This window comes from Canis lupus, chromosome X, assembly GCF_048164855.1.
Source record: "Canis lupus baileyi chromosome X, mCanLup2.hap1, whole genome shotgun sequence".
Lineage (NCBI taxonomy): Eukaryota > Metazoa > Chordata > Mammalia > Carnivora > Canidae > Canis > Canis lupus.
The window spans coordinates 70,008,920-70,028,551 of record NC_132876.1 but is presented as its reverse complement, the minus strand read 5'-3'; the positions used below and the strand labels follow the sequence as shown (position 1 = coordinate 70,028,551).

The following is a 19,632-nucleotide window of genomic DNA, read 5'->3' as shown; positions in this document are numbered from 1 at the left end:
AAATTTACTGGCCTTCATCATGGGGCAAGGGGAGGTTTTGAGAGGAGTAGGGTAACTTATGCCTTTTCCTCCTGGTGTCTTCATTTTTACTTTGATGTCGGTGATTTCACATATGAAAATACCAAGGTTGTGCTATGCTTCTGTGGCCTATACCTAGTTTCAGAAAGAAGATGTCTTTTTATCTCTTTTTGGTTCCTTTTTATTTCAGTGGGTCTTTCCTAAGGGAATTATGCAAATACACATTTACTCAACCATCAAATCTCAGTTTGAATGTAAAAATGTGCCCCCTAAATATGTTTATTACTTCTCAATTACTTTTGCCAAAACAACTTTAACTGCTGACCTAGGGCCCTCCATAGGCCCTGCCAGCTCCCGCCATGTCTCTTTTGGTGTGTCTGTCTGCCTGTCTCACTTTTTCTCATACACACATACACACACACACACATCTAGGACCTGTCTCTAAACGTGGTGTGTGACCCCACAATACCACAAGGCAGGAGCAATAGGGAAATAGTTTTTATCTGGCATAAGAAAGAATGTGCTGATAATCAGAGGCATTCAGAAATATAAAGAACCATCTCACAAGGTGGTGAGGTCTCTGTTATTGGAGGTGTGTAAGCCCAGGCTGGATAAACACCACCTCACAGAGGTTTTCAGGTAGTTCAAGTATCTAGTGGACATTTAGAAACTTTCCAAAAAAAAAAAAGAAAGAAACTTTCCACCTCACCTAAGAAATTAGAAAACAAAAGAGGGCTTTGTTTTGTTTTGTTTTGTTTTTTGTTTTGCTTGGGGGTGGGGAAAGAAATAGAAGGGAAGCACAGAAAGCACCAGGGCATGAGCAAAGCTGGGCTGGGAGCTAGGGAAGCCCTAAAGAAGGTTTGATAGGCCCCTTTTACCCAGGTGAGCCCTCTCTCTAGAACCATACAAATGTTAATCCTTCTCCCCTCTCTGATGATCAGTCTTGAGGAGTTTGAGAACACACCAGAATTGTTGAGGTGTACAAGTAGCCAGAAGTGGAGATACCACAACTGCAATGTTGAGTCTAGCCCTTGTTCCTAAGTGCAAAACTGCTGCTTCAGCCGGCTTGGAGAACTGCTCAAGGGACCTATTATAATGAGTAGTCTGGATTGACTGGGACACATTCACAAGTGTATAAATAATGCTTCTGGAAATACTTGAGGAGGTTTGAAAACAGCTTGATATCCTATTCAGTTCAACTAAATATACCGAGGATCTCTGGTAGCAGGCACCACTGGCTGGGTAGGGCCCCAGGAAGGCCAAGGGAGGAGCCCCAGAGACTGCATTCGTGCTCTCCAAGGTGGCCTCACAGCCTCAGAGGTGAGAGCCACACAAATCCAAGGCACTGCCAATGCAAGGCCCACCAGTAGGTGCTGTGATCCAGTAAGAAGATGAAGAAATGAAGTGGGAATGCTCTGGGCCAATTTGGGACTGACTGAAGCTGGGTGGAAGAGGGAATGGGGAGCCTTGAAAGATCGGCTTAGATTTAGGTGGGCAGCCCTTGAAGGGAAGGGCCATTCAGGCTGAGAGGACCACGTTAGGCAAACACACAGAGTTGGCAGTGGGAGAGATGTGAAGAAAGAAGTCAGCCGCTCACATCACCACCTTCCAGCAAAAACTCCCCACCTTCCTTTTGGGCTGTCATCCCTCTGTCACCCTCTTGGGTAAAAGGGTGGGCAGGGGGCGGGGGAGTTGTTTCATCGCCAGGACCCGCCCCCCTTCCAGCCCACCAATCAAAGCACTGCTTCTCTCTGGCCACAGTGATTGGCTCAAACTGAAATCTGTGTCTTGGGTTCGTCCAATTAGAGTGAAACCCAGGATTCAATGGGCGCATGCGCTTTGTGGCTCTTTTGAACCTGTGAGAAACTCTAGAGCCCCGGCCATCTTACAACAAACCGTTGGGGGAGGGGGCTAGAGGGAGCCCGCAGGTACGAGGCAGCCTCAGGTGAAGCCATCATGGGAAATCACCAAATTGAATCAGTTCTTAGGAAGCGGCTAGTAAGGCCTTATGGAATTGGAGGTGAGTTCTAAGTTCTGGGAAAATCTCAATCAGGATTTTGTTTGAAAGACAGTAGGACGGAAATGGAGAGCAACAACTGTTTTCCCATGTTCACGTAGCCACTTTAGCTGGGTTTCTCAGCTACCTTGAAACCAAGAAGGGAATACTCAGGGTATTCTAGCCCTTAGGGAGTAGCCTTTCTAAGTAGCAACTGGGTCTGGGGTCCGTGGCAGCCTGATTTAGTTCTTTCCTGGGAATGCCAGCATGACCGTGGGGGACGGGGAGGGGGGGTGGGGGTTGATTCTGGGAGTATCTGGTTTCGGATCCTGAGGACCAGCTTCTGTGGCAGCTGCAGGAGCTGTCTTCCTATAGGACCCAGACTCAGCGACCAGACACACCTAAAAAGAGACAAAGTTTCTACAATTTGTTCCACCCATTGAGGAAAAAAATCTTCCCTACTGAGGAGTTAGAATGTTGCTTTAGAGGCAGTAGAATACATTGACAGTTTTTCAGTCGGAATGACACATCAAACCTATGCTTTGGGGATGAGGAATCTGATGGCATTTGGGAGATAAAATGATGCAAGGAGAGAGATTGGAGACAAGAAAGTGATTTGAGAGGCTCTCTTTTCATGACAGGGGACAGTGACCTGGCCTGGGACTGGCAGCAGGGAGAGAAGACAAGACCAGTGATGAACACTGGGAGGGGAATTAACATGTGTTTTATGTATAGAGTAAGGAGGAAGGCAGGATCAGAGGTGATTCCCTGCTTTTTGGCTGGAGTAATTGAGGAAATGGTTCACTGAGATTGACCATTAGAAGTCCTTTAAATTGCCAATGAGGTAGTGTCCCCAGTACCTCCGAGCCAAACTAAAAGGAGGCACATGTGAGCATGAGCGAGCACAGACTGTCTTAGAATGGATATACAAGAAACTCCAAGGAAAGCAACTTCATATTGCTGAGAAAAGGGTGTGAATGCATTGCTTATTCAAAATATAAATATAGTTTCAAATTTCAAATATATAATTAAAATTAAATAACGTCAGTAGCAAGCCAAGTGTGTGCCAACAGCACCCAGCAGTTACTCTCAACAGTACTGTCACCAAACTTGGAATTAATTCAGTTGATAATAATGAGACTGGAGCTTCAGCAGGATAATGCAGTGAGGGCTCTGGCACCCTTTCTGCAGATGTAATGCACTCTGCATCCTTTTTCACATAATTGTCCAGTGGATAAACTACTTGATCAGAGTTCATAGCAGCTCTCTTTGTCATAAGGCACATCCCACCCCTTTCTTTTTTTTTAAGATTTTATATTTATTTATTCATGAGAGACATACAGAGAGAGAAGCAAGCTTCACGCAGGGAGCTGATGTGGGACCTGATCCTGGGTCTCCAGGATCACGCCCTGGACTGAAGGCAGGCGCCAAACCACTGAGCCACCCAGGGATCCCCTACAACCCACCCCTTTCAAGGAAAGCACCAAAACTCAGAAATCAGAAAATTTAAATCAGCATTTTAAAAGCAATATATATATATTTTTCTGAATTCGGACCCACAATGGATTTTGAATTTTGCATAGTTTGCAAAGCAGTTTCGGTTTCTTGCTTCTGCTTCTACTGGTGTAGAGATCTGAGGCCAATTACAATGCCTTGTCTAAAAGCAGACCCACTAAATCCTGGTAACACAAAAACACTGCAGCAGAAGCTTTGAAATTTAAGAACTTTGGGTTTTACTTTTTTTTTTTTTCTTTACTTTGAGTCAGGTCAAGCTTTTTAGCCTTCATGTATCCCCCCTCACTCACTTTCCCTCATAGAAGGGAAGTCCCCCAGAGACCAAAGCAGAGAGGGTGATAAGCAGAGAGGACTGGGGAGCAGCTCTTCGTAGTTCCACTTGCATAGAATAAACTTGGCAAGAATAGACACGAAATATTAACAGAGGTTTCCTCCCAGTGGAATTATAGGTGAATTAAATTTCTCCAGATTATTGCCAGTGAGCATATTATTATATTTTATTTTACATTGTATTTCAGTAACAACAAATCAGTGTAATGATTCCTAGATACCATGAGACACTCATTAAAATTATTTTGTAGTATTTTTTCTGCAAACAAAATACCTTTCTTTAATCAAGAAAAATATTTAATTTCAAATGCTTTCTTTTTGTTTTAGTGGAAAAAACAATCAGTCATCATGTTTTTTTAGTGAATAAAAATTTCCCCAAACAGGCTTGCTGTAAATGTTAAAATTTTAAACATTTTGGTGATGTAGTGTGCTAATTCTATATACAACAGCTAATGTGATTAAAAGTTAAGATCTTCCTTAAGACACTGAAAATCATTATAATGAATAATTCAAATTAAATAATTTTTAATTCAGTGTTTTCCTAAAAATAGCTTTATATTTTTAGAGCTTAATAGAAAAATGAAGCTACAAAGTAAAAATAAGACCATATAAGCAAGTAGGTAATTTATGATAAAATTAATTGTCCTAAATTTTTAGGTATTACATAAAAACCATAATATGTTAAAAAAATAAATGTTTACAAAGGGAGGCTTCTAGCTGTAATGATACTGCTCTATTTATTGATCTGAGTACATGCAGATATATTCCTGTGGAAAAACTCAGAAGTTGTGTCATTATAAAATGGACACCTTTCCATATGTGTGTTATTCTTCAATAAATAATATTAAAAACAAAAGAAGGGATGTGAAACAGTTGAAGTTCACAGAATTTCAGGAGGATTGAGACTAGGTTGTTGGATATTGTGAAGAATAATAATAATAAAACAAGAGCTACCATATATATGGCTAATAATTATAATGAACACTTAACCATGTGCCAAGAATTGCTCTGTGCACTTTACATATATTAATAAACTTAATCCTCCCTAATCCCTTAAGGTATGTGCTGTTACAATTCTCATGGATGAAGAAACTGATGTACAGAGTGGTTAAGTAACTTGTCCAGGGAGGTTATAAACTACTCTTTCAAGACATTTATGGTGAACAAAGACACAGGACAGTGATTCGTGCAAAAGCAGGAAGTTTGTTTTTTTTGTTGTTGTGGGTGGTGTTGAGTTCATTTATGATTAGAGGAGAGCAGCCAGAGAGAGAAGGGGAAAGAGAGCAAAAGAGCTTGATCCTCACCTGAGAAGCCAGCTGAGGGTGGATCAAGAACCCATATATGGGGCAGCCCCGGTGGCTTAGGGATTTAGAGCCGCCATCAGCCGAGGGTGTGATCCTGGAGACCAGGGATCGAGTCCCACATTGGGCTCCCTGCATGGAGCCTGCTTCTCCCTCTGCCTCTCTCTGTGTGTCTCTTATGAATAAATAAATAAAATCTTTAAAAAAAAAGAACCCATATATGTACACTTCTGCCCACGGGAAAGGTGCCTTCTAAGAGCTGAGGAAAGGAGAGGTTGTGCAGTGGAGAGCTGAGAGATCCCATACCAGGTAAAGGACATGGTGAGGACCTTTGCTGAGCCATAAGGCCAGGAGTGTTTAAAAAAAAGTGGAAAAGGGATCCCTGGGTGGCGCAGCGGTTTGGCGCCTGCCTTTGGCCCAGGGCGCGATCCTGGAGACCCGGGATCGAATCCCACATCGGGCTCCCGGTGCATGGAGCCTGCTTCTCCCTCTGCCTATGTCTCTGTCTCTCTCTCTCTCTCTCTGTGACTATCATAAATAAAATAAAATAAATTTTTAAAAAAGTGGAAAAAAACTTGAAGTGAGGATCATTCAGTGTTTATGACAGTTAAAATGATAGTAATTGCTCATTTCTGGATCCCACCCCAGGCCTACGGAGTCAGACTCTGGAGGTGTCTGTGTTTTTAACAAACTCTGAAGGCAGTTCCAATGACCCTTGAGTTTAGAAACCTACTAGTTTGTGAGATCCACAGGCCTCAGAAGATGAAGGGAAGATGAATCCACCCTGCAATATAGAGCATGAAGGGATAGTTTTCCTCAGGATTTGGAAGTTTTAAATAAGCTCCCCAAGTGATTCTGATATAGGTGGTGTGTGGATACACTGGGGGAAATTTGCCTCAAAGGTGATGGTGGCTGAGCATGTGGGCTTAGGAGCTAGACTCTACAAACTGCTTTTTTTTTTAAAGATTTTATTTATTTATTCATAAGAGACAGAGAGAGAGAGAGCAAGAGAAGCAGAGACACAGGCAGAGGGAGAAGCGGACTCCACGCAGGGAGCCTGTCGTGGGACTCGATCCTGAGACTCCAGGGTCAGGCTCCAGGCTGAAGGCAGGTGCTAAACCCACTGAGCCACTCAGGGATCCCTACATACTGCTTTTTATTTCCCATTTTACCTTTGGTAAGTTAGTTAACCTCTCTGTGCCTCAATTTCCTCATCTGAAAAATGGGGCTAATAATAGATAGTACTCACTTCATGTTGCTGTGAGGATTAAATAAATTAATGCATGTAAAGTGCTTGAAACATAGTCAACACTCAACAAATATTATCTATTAGTATTGCTGTTTATTATTCACCATAGGTGGAGGGCCCAGGGCCACTGACAGTGTAACCTATGAAAAGTCGGTTAGGCAATGGAATGTTAGAGCAGATTTGTGAAAATCACCGAGAGAGTAGAAAAGACAGTCTTGTGACCAGAGAAGAGCTCACAGGGCAAAAAGGGAGGTGGCAAAGTGAGGGCTGTACCCACTCCCTAGGGTCCCTGGTTGACAGAGATGGTCACTGACAAGGTGCACTAGAGCTACCCCCTCCAAAGGGATGGAAAACAAAGTGGGGTTGGTGGAGATAACTGCTATGTCCTCTCTACGTGGATGGGAACTGGTACTGTATCAAGGGCTAACTGTTTAAAACCTGCCTTGTTTTGCCTCTTATGGGAAGCCCAGGTTCTAAAAATGTTCTCAGTGAACAGAAGTCCTGTGTTACTCATCTGAAGAGGGTCCTGCCCTTAAATTCTAAACTGAGCCTCTTGGGCAGGTACTTGGAGCCCTGTCTCCAGCCATTGGTTCAGGCCATCGCTTAGCCTCTTATTTTCTCTTTATGCACCTTTGCACTTATTCCTACTTGTTAAGGGGAGCATGAATGAGCTGGGGAGAGAGCTAGAACCCAGGTCCCATGAGAAACAATTGAAGGAGCTAGAGCTGTTTAGCTTAGAGAACACTTGAAGGCAGTGTCGTTTCTAAACCTCTGAAAGGCTGTTACAAGACAGCAAGAGCAGATGGCGTGAGGTAGAGGGCAGAGCCAGGACCCATAAATGGATAGAAACCATGGGGAAGCATATTTCAGCTCACACAAAGAATTACCTTTCTAACGGTACTGATCAACCATGAAACAGAATAGATACCTTGTGAGGTAATGAGCTCCCTATCACTGGAGGAATGCAAGCTGCAGTTGGATGACAGCTTTATCACAGAGAACATTTAAGTGGCTGGTTGAACTTTATAGCATAGAACACATTGTTCTATGTTTTTCAGCAGCCGGGTTTTGTTTCCATAACCCTTGGCTTTCTTAGCCCTGCTCTAATATCTGGTAACCAGGTCATATTTTACATACTAGGGAATGGATTTTGGGGAGCACTCTGAGTATACCATAGGCCCTAGGAATTGGGTCTATGCATAATCTCTCCCTTCTAGCTACCATCACCTCTCCCTTCCCAGACTGCCTTACAAAGTCAAATACATTTCTCTAGTTCCCTGCTTTCTTGCTGTCTCTGAAACAACCTCAGAGGCCCTTTAGGATTTAGGGTATAGAATCACTGATGGGAGATGACAAGACAGGAAACATGGCAGGTAATCCAGAGACCCAAGAACTCTGACCAGGTTCCCACAGTGTGGTTGTCCATGGTTTACTAAACAAGTGCTTCTCAGACTTGAATGGAAGTGAATCACCTGAGGATCTTGTTAAACTGTAGATTCTGATTCAGGGGCCTGAGATGCTGCATTTCTAACAAGCTTCCAGGTGCTGCTGATGCTGCTGGTCCACGGATCTAAATTCTTATACAAATATCAGGGTTATTGCTATGGTCATATGTTCTATGGCAGAGTTGTAATAAGAGTTGCAAACTCAAATGCTTATAACGATTAATATAAATGGGCAAGTGAAGCCACTAACACAATTAATTATAAGCTGTTTGGATTGAGACCCAGCATAACAAACAATGCAGAGGGTAGATACCTAGTCTGAGAGGTCTATGAGTCTGTATCCACTCTGTGTGTGTGTGTGTGTGTGTGTGTGTGTGTGTGTGTGTGTTTAATTCTTTGTGAGAAGCCCCTCATTTTGACCTAAATTTGGTAGAGGCCCCAGGGGATCTGAGAGGAGAACAAAAGGATAAACCATTTGCTGTTCAGGTGCCTCTGGATTCCTGGGATCAAGGATCCCACACACCATTTTACCCAACTGAAGGCTTCCTTGGCACTTTCCTCAGATTTCTCCCTCTGAAACAAAGGGCTCATTCATCTTCATTCAATACAATTAGCAATGAGTATCTCTATTTCTAGCCTCCCACCATCCCCCCTTGCACACACATATTAAACAGGTTTGCTGTACTCATTTTGGCCAGTAGACTACAGGACAAACCCCCCAGTTAGAGGGGGTAGGAGGTGAACTGGGTAAAGGCTCTGGGCCAGAGGAGGATCCTACATATTAGGTCTCCCTCCAGAAAAGGGGAAAATTGGAAAAGAGAGTGGTTGTAATGATATGGAAATTTGGTGATGAAAAATATATTTTGCCACAGAGAAGGTGTTCTAATTCTAGAAATCCAGTCACAAACCTGTTCCTAGGTTTGGGGAGAGAAACTCGTTTGGGAAGGGAAAGGATGGTTTCTCAAGCTGTCATTCAAACCAGAGCAAAGCATCACTGTGAACATTTGCTTTTGCTCTGATTTTAGGGACATCCTTGACTCTCCCAGTTGGAAGAGATCTTAGAGTATGTCATTTAGTCCAGCTTGCCACTGTCACCTCCCACTTGGAAACACCTTGGTGTCTTCTCTATTCCTTAAGCAGATTTTTCAGTTGGCACTTATTTTCCCAAGTAATCTTTCTCCCCCAAACAAGAATTTTACCTGCCCAGGAAAGTATGGTTCTTAGGCTCAGTTCTTGGGTATAAGTCTTCAGTAAACATGAGTCCTTTATTTCAGGGCTCAGTATCTACTGTCAGGGTCAGATGCTGGAATCACAATGCTCAGTGAAAGCACTGTTCTTCCACAAGAGGACTGTCCAGTAAGGAAACAGACTTAAGCCCAGGTTTGTAAGCACTGATAAGACAGCTCATCTCAACCCTCTTGGGACCCTTGGGAAGTGGCATTGGAGAGGAGAACCCAGCTCATTCTACAGAAGAGACAGGATGTTGTGCATTTCCTCACACCTTCCAGCCCTTTTTCATAATGGAAATACAAATACCTCCCCAAAAGGAATTATGCTAACTTTCAAAAATGAGTAGTCCGTCATTGCACACAACCTGAGCACAGAGCCAAATGAGCTAGGAGTGGGAAACACCAAGGATCCTAAGGAGAGGAAAGAGCTCTGAGAACTAGCTACCTCTCCTGCGAGAAGGCCGAGCTGCTTGCAAAGCTCCAGAGCATTATCCCTTTCACAGTATGCTCTGGACACATAGAGGGAGTCTCACCCCCAGAGGAATCAAATGATATCCTTACAAGCCTGCCTCTTGGCACCCTCCCTGTAAGATTGCATCTCTGTGCTGGATCAAGCCTGATTAGAGTTTAGAGAAGCCAAGGACCTCTTCCAGCTGGTCCTTCACAGGTGTGATGAGAATGGTGATGGCCCCCCCAGCTGGACATGAAGTTAGGCCCCAGGATGGACAACTAACAGGACCCAGTGGGGTCTGCTCCCAGATAAACTGATGCTTGGTAGGAACACCACAGCTGTGGCAGAGGCTGTGTTGAACTGCAGGAAAACCTTGCTCTGAGAATCAACCCCATTAGGTTGGAATTCCTGCTCCCCCACGTTCTAGCCCTGTGGCCTTGGGCAAGTTACTTCACTGCTCTGTGCCTCAGTTTCCCCATCCACAAAAGCAAAGAGGTACCTACCTCTGAAGTCTCCCAGGAGGCTTTAATGAGGTGTTTGTCCAAATACTTGACCCAGGGCATGGGCTCAGTGTGCTCCTTCCTTTCCCTTGGCTTGGTAGAATATGTTTATCAAGGAAAGTTGAGATATTCTGAGGCCAGCCCTGTCCCTTGGAGTGGTGACCACCTGGAGGCTTCTAGATTCTGTGCCCAAGAAAGAAAAACATGATTAGAAAAAGGTTAAGTAAAGCTGCTCTCCACCTACTGGCCAGCGTGACAGTGTACTTGTCCATCAAATACATAGCTGATGCTCTTGGGCCACGGGCTTGCTTGAGAAGAGGGTGGTTAGATCTCTTTGCCAGGTTTGCCACTGTCTGGTCTTGTGACTAAAAGCAGTCATTTGCAAGACAGCTGGCCTGAGGTGCAGTGTTTCTATGGGAACCTAATCAGTCTGTGAAGTAATCTGAACTTTGCTCCCTCCTATGTTGAACCCTCACAAATCCCCACTCCCAGCCTTCTTTCTCCCAGCTAACTTCTCCTCCTTACTGGCCTTGACCTTAAATATGGATTCTGCAAGGGAGCCTTCCAGACTATTGAACTAGCCGAAGTACCTGTACTTGGCCTGAACCCCTTGCACCTACAAGAAATGAAATGATTGTGCATTTCTGTACCAAGACTGTCACCCCACTGCCCTGGAAGCTCCTGAGGGAGGGCCAAAGCCTATTTTGTTCAGCTCTAAAACCCCATCACCTGGCACAGTGCCTGGTACATGGTATGTGCTCAGATATTTGTTAACTGACTAGATGATGCCTGCAGTGTCTCTAAGTCTTAAGATTCTAGGGTCACACAGGCAGGTTGTTTCTCTATAATCTCCAATGACAAGGGCACAGCTGACAAGCCAGAGTCTAGTCTGGAAAGGGTTTGGGACACCCTGATATATGACATCTCTTTTTTCCCCCTCTTTTGCTCTCGTTTCTCTTCACCATCCCTATTGAGGTGGTGACAGAATCTTGAGCAGTCATTCAGCCTCCACCACAGTGGAGGGAGAGAATTAGCCAACAATCCCAATAGCTCTTTTGGGTTTTGACAAAGAACAAACCAGGAGGAACAGAGAACCAGATCCAGGTGTTTCAGATCCCAGAACAAGTTCTTAAATCCTGGGTGATAAAGACAGTCCCTAACTGCCTCAGCCTGGCATACAATTGGAAGCTGGCAGATGTGTAAGAGACGCCTAGATCAGGGAGTCACGATAGCTCAGACTCTGACTGCCAGGAGAAATGTGGTTTCTGAAGTCAGAGGGCAAGAAGCTTCCCTCCTGCTGAGTGCTGAGAAGAGTCCCAGAATGAACAGGAAGTGCAAGGAGAGAGCCAACCCTGAAGGAACCATCCATCAGAGGCTCAGATTGCAACTGCTCTTCTATGCATTGGCTTAAAAATCAAATTCCATTCTAGACAAATTTTCTTATTGCATGCAAGCTGCTCTAATTTCAAGAATGTCAAATATGCGGCCAAATGCAATTACATTTTAAGCACAGCACTCGAAATATAGCACAAATTTCTAAACCAATTTTAATCACATTACAGAGAGGGCAGACATGCTCAGCAATCTGAAATTCCACCTTATCCAGAGAGCCTTTCCTGATTAGTTAGAAGAGTGGCCAATTTGCTGGCTCTGCCCTGCCTATTCTCCTGTCCACACTCTGCTGTCAGGTATGCATTTATCCTTATTCTTGTGATAGTGTAGATATGTTTTATGGATTGTTCATTCAGCCTTGATTACCTGTTAACTTGGCTTATCACATGCCTTTTATGCCTGAACAGCCCTTTGGCTGTTTCTTTCTGGTACCCCTCTGTGAGCATAGGCCTGGCCTTGGATTTCTTTCATGTGTGGCTGGCTCATCCCTGCCCCACCCTTGTGCAGGTGCTTAATATGGGTTCTTTGAAAATGAAAGCCCAGGAAGCCAGAGGCCAAACTAGGTGGTTATAGGGACAGTATGTGGTAGGGAGTCCAAGCTCCCCCAGACCTCAGGCACAAGGGATTTTTTTTGGTCTGGTCAGTGCATTGAAGTGCCATAGCATCCCTCTGGTCTGGGGAACTGGTATACTTTTTGCAGGCCAGCATCACCAGAGATGTCTGCATATATATTCTTGCCATGGGGTAGCTGGAGAAAGCATTATCTGGCTGCTTTCTCTGTGATGCCCAGTCTATCGACCAGGACCTGAGGGAACTACATTCAGGGGGCAGCTATTAGGAGGGAGACAAGAATCTTGCTAGTTATAGGGTCTGCAGCTGACTGGCCTTTGGAGTTTCCTTGCCAGAAAATCTAGGTGGCTGATTATGTTTCCCCAAAGGCCTCAGGGCTGTCATTCACAGGAAAGGGTTCCAGATTCCACACACAGACACTGCCCAGCGCTCACTTGCTCTTGCTGGCTTAGGTGTCTCTCTCCCCCTTTCTCTTTCTCTCACTTACTCACTCTTTCTGTCTCTATGTAGATGTGTCTCAGGCTCTTTCTCCCTTCTCTCTGTCTTTTTTTTTAAGATTTTATTTATTTATTCATGAGAGACACAGAGAAGGAGAGGCAGAGACATAGGCAGAGGGAGAAGCAGGCTCCATGCAGGGAACCTGATGTGGGACTCGATCCTGGGGCTCCAGGATCACTCCCTGAGTTGAAGGCAGGCACTCAGCCGCTGAGCCACCCAGGCGTCCCCTTCTCTCTATCTTTGTGTGTGTCTTTCCTTTCTCTTGCTCTGTTTCTGTGTGTGTGTCTCTTTTGGTTTCTCTCTGTGGCTTTTCTGTCTGCCTCTCTCTGCCACTACCACTCACTACTCTTCTGTCTCTCCTCTCACCCCTTCAGCACTGCTCATTCCTCACTCCACAAGCTTAGACACAGAAACACCCATTTTGTCCCTTTGACAAACACACATTTAAAAAGGTAATTTCTCTTAGAAATGAAGGGAAAGGAAGTGATCCAGAGCAGAGATGTCGGCCTCAGTCAGGATGCCAAACCAAGCCCCTTAACTCTTCTTCTGGTGTGCGTTGAGGTCACAGGGCTCCAGCCCCCAGAGGAACTGCTGTCCTCCCAGAACCCAGCTCACTGGGATATTCATGAGATAGATGACAACTTGCTGGGGCCTGTAGCATCAGATGGAGAAGTTGGGGGATGAAGGTGGACTCTGTGGAGTAGATAAATGACTTTTAAAGTCTGTCCATAATGTGAAATTCTGGGATTCTGAGATTTTACACTTGTGATTTACTTGATCCTGGAATGAGTAGACAGTATTCAGGTCTAGGCTTCATACATTAAAGGTTACAAACTAGAATATGTTCAGGGGAGAGTAAATAGAATGGAACAGGGACTAGAGACCATGTCACTGTCTTACAGCCAACATAAATTAAATGCCTACTGTGTGCCAGACACTGGACAAAGCACTGGACATACAGAGATTAATAAGGCCCAGTCTTTTAACTTCAATGAGTGATCACATCTAGAAATACAAGTTTAAAAAAATTTTTTTTTAATTCAACTTTTACTCAGTTAACATCCAGTGCAACTTTCGTTTCTGGAGTAGAATTCAGTGACTCATCACTTACATATAACACCTGGAGCTCATCACAAAAAGCACCCTTAATGCCCATCCCCCATATAGCCCATCCCCCACCCACCTCCCTCCAACTACCCTCAGTTTGTTCTCCATTGTTAAGAGTCTCTTTGACTGGTTTCCCTCTCCCCCTTTCACCTTCCCTTCCCATATGTTCATCTGTTTTCTTTCTTAAATTCCACATATAGATGAGATTATATGATTTTTGTCTCTCTCTTGGACTTATTTCATGTAGCATAATATAATCTAGCTCCATCCACGTCATTACAAATAGAAAATAGAAATACAAGTTTATTTTTTCTAAGATTTTATTTATTTATTCATGAGAGACACAGAGAGAGAGAGATGCAGAGACATAGGCAGAGAGAAGCAGGCTACACGCAGGGAGCCCAATGTGGGACTCGATCTCGGGACTCCAGGGTCACGCCCTGGGCAGAAGGCAGGCGCTCAACTGCTGAGCCACTCAGGCATCCCAGAAATACAAGTTTAATAACAACCCACATTTACTGAATGTTTACAATATGCCACACACTGGTCTAAGCTTTTTGTATGTCTTATCTGATTTAGTCCCCATTTTACAGGAAACTGAAACACAGAGAGGTTACATTTGGTGACATTTTAGTATCATAAGAATTGATTGAAAGAGGTAGGGCTATCTAGCCTGGAGAAAAGGGGGTTCAAGAGAACGTGGATCTCTTGTCTTCAGGCTTCTGTCAGAGTCTAAAAGAACATATATATATTTGTAGCCCCAGAGAGCAGAGCTGGAACCCAAGAGTAGAAGCAGATATGGACTCCATACAAGGAAAAAAAACCTGTCTTAGGAGTCAGAACTGTCCATGGCCAGGACAGGCTTCCTGGAAAGGAAGGGAGATGGCTAAGTAGAGGATGAGCATTCAGGTAGGGGGAAGGGGAAGATGTGTCTAAAGGTCTTTTGTAGTTTTTCTCATAGGGTGTACGTCTCTATTTTCTGGCTACACACTGGCTTAGAGACCCAAACATGACCTCTTTAAAGTCCTCAGTGGATCTGCATTCCAGCTGCCATGTGTCTACCTCTGTACACAGGGAGCACTTATGGCCTGACTGTGCTCATCCTCCTTCATATATCTCCTAATTCTCTTCTCTTGTCTGCCACCAAGGGGTTTGGGGCCATGCCTTGCAAAAGAATCCCACTCATAGTCTTCCCCTCAGCTTCCTACACAGGCCTTTGTGCTAACATCATTGCTGGGGAGCTCCAGACTAAGACCCAAACAGCTCTTTCTCAAGATGGTCAAACTATAGCTAACAGGACAGTCACCACCAGCCAGGTCCATGTAGCCCACAGGCCCTCATGCCTCACACAGGGTGGACTGTGGTCACCCATTGGTCATCCCAAGAGCCCTTCTCACCACCAAGATAAATACTCAAGTCTGGCACATCACACCAGCCCTAAACAAAGCATTCAGCAGTGGAGAAGATTGCTAGAAATGGCCAAGCTCATGAGGTGGCCAGAAACCCTTGGGGTTACCCCTTTCAGGGCCTGCAAGCCATGGTAGTAAAGGTCTAGACTAGCCAAGGGAGAGCAACCAAGGCCCTTGGGACAGCTGATCATTTTGTGGTCAGGGAAGACAAGGGACTGAGCTTCTGTAGGGCAAGGAGACCATGCCTGGGAGCCTTTCATTTCATTGTCCTACAGAGAAAGCTTCCCTGAGGAGAACTGCAGGCCCTGAAAGGTCCCTGTGGTTAAGGTCAGCCCCATATTGCCCGAGAGATCCAGGGAATGAAGAGTGGCAGGAGCAGACTCTTGCACATAAGACTTTGGGCTTGTTCTTCTGTTGGCCCAAAGGCTTCACTAGGAGGAAGCTGTCCTGAAGGGCTGGGTGGAGTTCCTTTTGAGGGGCTCTTTCCCCATAGCGACATGCCTCCAAAACAGGTGCAACTCCTGGTCCCCTAAGTCCACAGCTTACAGCCTGAGCATAATCTCAAAGAACCAGCTGATAAAATACTGAATCATACTCCCCTGGATAACCAGAGATGTCAAGGACAGAAGGACAGTAGAGAAATAGGGACTGGCCTCAGAACTGGGGATGCCACGGAGCAGTGAGTTGTCACATTCTGAAGACAGTTCCAGGCCAAGCTGAGGTGTTAAAGGGCAGTAAGTGTTTTGGGAATTCTGCTTACTTTGGCCAAGTGACATATGCCAAAATGATGCTGTTTCAGTTGGATGTTATGTCGTGGCCACTCTCAGATTACCACCCAGTCATCTCTTGGTGCCACCTGGCAACCTCCTTAAGCTGGGGACAGGAGATTTAATTCTAGCAAGGCCAGGCAGTTGTCAGAGAGGTTAAAATAGTGGAGATGGTATGGGATAGGGAGAAATAGAAAGGTACACAGTCAGTTATGACTCAGGTCTAATACCTGAGACTGGTATGCCCTATCCCACTCCTTGGCTGCAGGTAACTGCAGGCCACTAGGAGCTCAAATGGAGCAGCCATAAGTTGTGGGAGCAGAGAAGCAACAAAGAACATTCCTGGCCACGGTGAGCTCCTATAGCAGGAGCAAGCCAGCAAATTTTCAGGGTGTGGTTGTTGCTCAGGTGGATGTCCAACAGCAGAGAGTCTCCAACAAGGTGCCCCAGGCCAGGCAAGTCATGTGGTTGTCTGAGAATTTTGGGCTCTTGACTGAGTGGAGTCTGGCCACCTTTTAAGCAGTCATCGTCACTGTTGAGGCAGTTGGCTGAGAGGTCCAGAACCTGAAGGTGACACAAGAACTGGAACACTTTGTCATGAACCAGATGGTTATGGGCCAGGAGGTTGGAGGCCAGGATGGGGGAGTTGGACTGATGAAGCTAGTGAAGGGCCTCTGAGGCCAGACCCCCCCCCAGCTGATTGTCCTGAAAGTACAGGCTTGGTCTGGCCTCAGTTGCACTATCCCCACCCTTAGGGCTTTTAGAAGGTTGTGAGAGAGGTTGAGTTGTCCTACACTCCATGGGAGCCCTGCCAGAAAAGTTTGGAAGCCAAGGCCCCAGCAGGAAACCTAGCCTGGCTATCAGGGTGGGGGAGAGAAAAGAGTACCCCATGAGCTACAGAGTGAAGTGGAGTCAGGAAGCAAGGGCTGGATCCCATTCATCAGAGTGCCTCCCAGGGCACTGTCACATACATGACCTTGTTCCAAGAAGTAGGGGTGGTGGTTCCTGCTTTACAGATGATGAAAGACTCTCAGAGAAGCAAAGTGACCTGCCCCGTGTACAGGATTTTAATCCAAGTCAGACTGACTGAAAGCCTGTGCTGTTTCCACTATTTATCTTGCCTCCTTGAGTGTATCTCTTTCTAGTTAAAAAGGCCTTTATTCTCTATGGCAACAGGAAATTTGTTTCTAGCCATTAATGAATCCGGGGATCCTACAGTACAGTACAATCAATACAGTCCTTGCCTGTTAGAACTGGAAGAGACTTTAGAGACCATTTCTCTCTGATAACACACTCATTTTAGAGCCGAAATGACAAAAGGCTCAGTGAGAAAAAGAGGCTTGTCTGTGGGAACAGCAAACCTGAGTGGTCCCACTCATGCCCTGCCCCAGGAGCTCACAGGGTGGGGGCAGGGGGTGATGAAGAAAGGAGAGAGGCAACAGTGAACCCATTTCTGGGTTCCTTGGGTAGATACTGCCTCCCCCTCGCTACTCTTTCTTAGAGATGGGGTACCCACCCAGGATGGGAAAACCCAATTTCTAGCCCCTTCTTCTGGGAAAAGGGTCACCTTGGGAGGTTCCTTTCCCATACCCCAACTCACTCCCATTGCCCACCCTGCCCCCAAAGACATTCCTGGGTAAAAATGAGTTGTTGGGTTTTTTTGGTTTCATTTTATATTTTTTTTCAAATAGCCTCTTTTATGGTAATTATTTTTTTGTATATATTTCTTATTGGCATTCGATATGCCAATATATAGCATAATACCCAGTGCTCATCCTGTCAGGTGTCCCCCTCAGTCCCCATCACCAAGTCACCCCAACCCCCCACCCACCTCCCTTTCCACCACCCCTTGTTCGTTTCCCAGAGTTAGGTGTCTCTCATCTTCTGTCACCCTCACTGATATTTCCCACTCATTTTCTCTCCTTTCCCCTTTATTCCCTTTCACTATTTTTTCTATTCCCCAAATGAATGAGACCATATAATGTTTGACCTTCTCCAATTGATTTACTTCACTCAGCATAATACCCTCCAGTTCCATCCAATTTGAAGCAAATGGTGGGTATTTGTCGTTTCTAATGGCTGATCAAAATACCATGGACTTTATTCACAGAGTTGGAACAAGTCATCTTAAGATTTGTGTGGAATCAGAAAAGACCCTGAATAGCCAGGGGAATATTGAAAAAGATAACCAGAGCCGGGGGCATCACAATGCCAGATTTCAGGTTGTACTACAAAGCTGTGATCATCCAGACAGTGTGGTACTGGCACAAAAACAGACACCTAGATCAATGGAACAGAATAGAGAATCCAGAAATGGGCCTCAACTCTATGGTCAACTAATATTCGGCAAAGCAGGGAAGACTATCCACTGGAAAAAGGACAGTCTCTTCAATAAATGGTGCTGAGAAAATTGGACAGCCACGTGCAGAGGAATGAAACGAGACCATTCTCTTACACCATACACAGAGATAAACTCAAAATGGATGAAAGATCTCAATGTGAGACATGAATCCATCAAAATCCTAGAAGAGAACACGGGCAACATCCTTTTTGAACTTGGCCACAGCAACTTCTTGCAAAATACATCTATGAAGGCAAGGGAAACAAAAGCAAAAATGAATTATTGGGACTTTGTCAAGATAAAAAGCTTCGGCACAGCAAAAGAAACAGTCAACAAAACTCAAAGACAACCTACAGAATGGGAGAAGATATTTGCAAATGACATATCAGATAAAGGGCTAGTATCCAAGATCTATAAAGAACTTCTTAAACTCCACACCCAAGAAACAAGCAATCCAATCATGAAATGTGCAAAAAACATGAAGAAAAGTTTCACCAAAGAAGACATACACATGGCCAACAAGCACATGAGAAAATGCTCCGCATCACTGGCCATCAGGGAAATACAAATCAAAACCACAATGAGATACCACCTCACACCAGTGAGAATGGTGAACATTAACAAGACAAGAAACAACAAATGTTGGAGAGGATGTGGAGAAAGGGGAACCCTCTTACACTGTTGGTGGGAATGTGAGCCGGTACAGCCACTGTGGAAAGCTGTGTGGAGGTTCCTCAAAGAGTTAAAAATAGAACTGCCTATGACCCAGCAATTTCACTGCTGGGGATTTACCCCAAAGATACAGATGCAGTGAAACGGCAGGACACCTGCACCCCGATGTTTATAGGAGCAATGTCCACAATAGCCAATCTGTGGAAGGAGCCTCGGTGTCCATTGAAGGATGAATGGATAAAGAAGATGTGGTCTATGTATACAATGGAATGTTACTCAGTTATTAGAAATGACAAATACCCACCATTTGCTTCAACGTGGAAAAATGAGTTTTGAGGTAAAAACAAATGAGTTCAATTCTTGGCTTTACCATCAACTAGCTTAATAAGGCAAATTCTGAAGTTTCCCTGAGTCTCAGTTTCCTGACCTGTAAAATAAAGATACTAATACCTCTCTCATAGACTTGCTGTGGAGATAAAATGCAATGACATCTATAAAGCACTTAACACAAAGTACTCATCTATAGCTATTCCTTTGTCCCTTTCCTATCCACCACAGACTCCCATATTTTCACCCCAGACTCGACCAGAAAGGCAAAAGTCCCCAGCATGGGGAAGTTAGGTGCTGTGGGGCTGCTACCCACGGGCTTCAGAAACAGCAAGGCCAGGATCAGGCTGATGTCTGGTTGGGCCTTGCTTTTGGGCTCCTTCAGTTTTTCTCCAGACCATGAACTTGGCTGGACCTTGGGTACTTTTAAATAGGCCCGTGCCAGGCAGGAAGTGCTGATGTAGGATGAAAAAAGCAAGAACCAACCAAAAAAGGAACCAAAAAAGCAACTTCTC

The 19,632-nt window shown here is 44.9% G+C and overlaps 1 protein-coding gene across 2 annotated transcripts in view; it reads left to right on the top strand.

Annotated features, from left to right (window-relative positions):
* Positions 1-1,894: 1,894 nt before the first annotated feature.
* The window catches only part of IGBP1 (immunoglobulin binding protein 1), a 53,525-nt gene continuing 35,787 nt past the window's right edge, over positions 1,895-19,632 (top strand). Inside the window, exon 1 of one of the 2 annotated variants that reach the window (XM_072817311.1) lies at positions 1,895-2,038. In XM_072817311.1, the coding sequence (XP_072673412.1) occupies positions 2,027-2,038 (12 nt within the window). In that variant the 5' untranslated portion in view covers positions 1,895-2,026. The remainder of the gene's footprint in view (positions 2,039-19,632) is intronic. The other variant, XM_072817310.1, reaches the window with a different exon arrangement.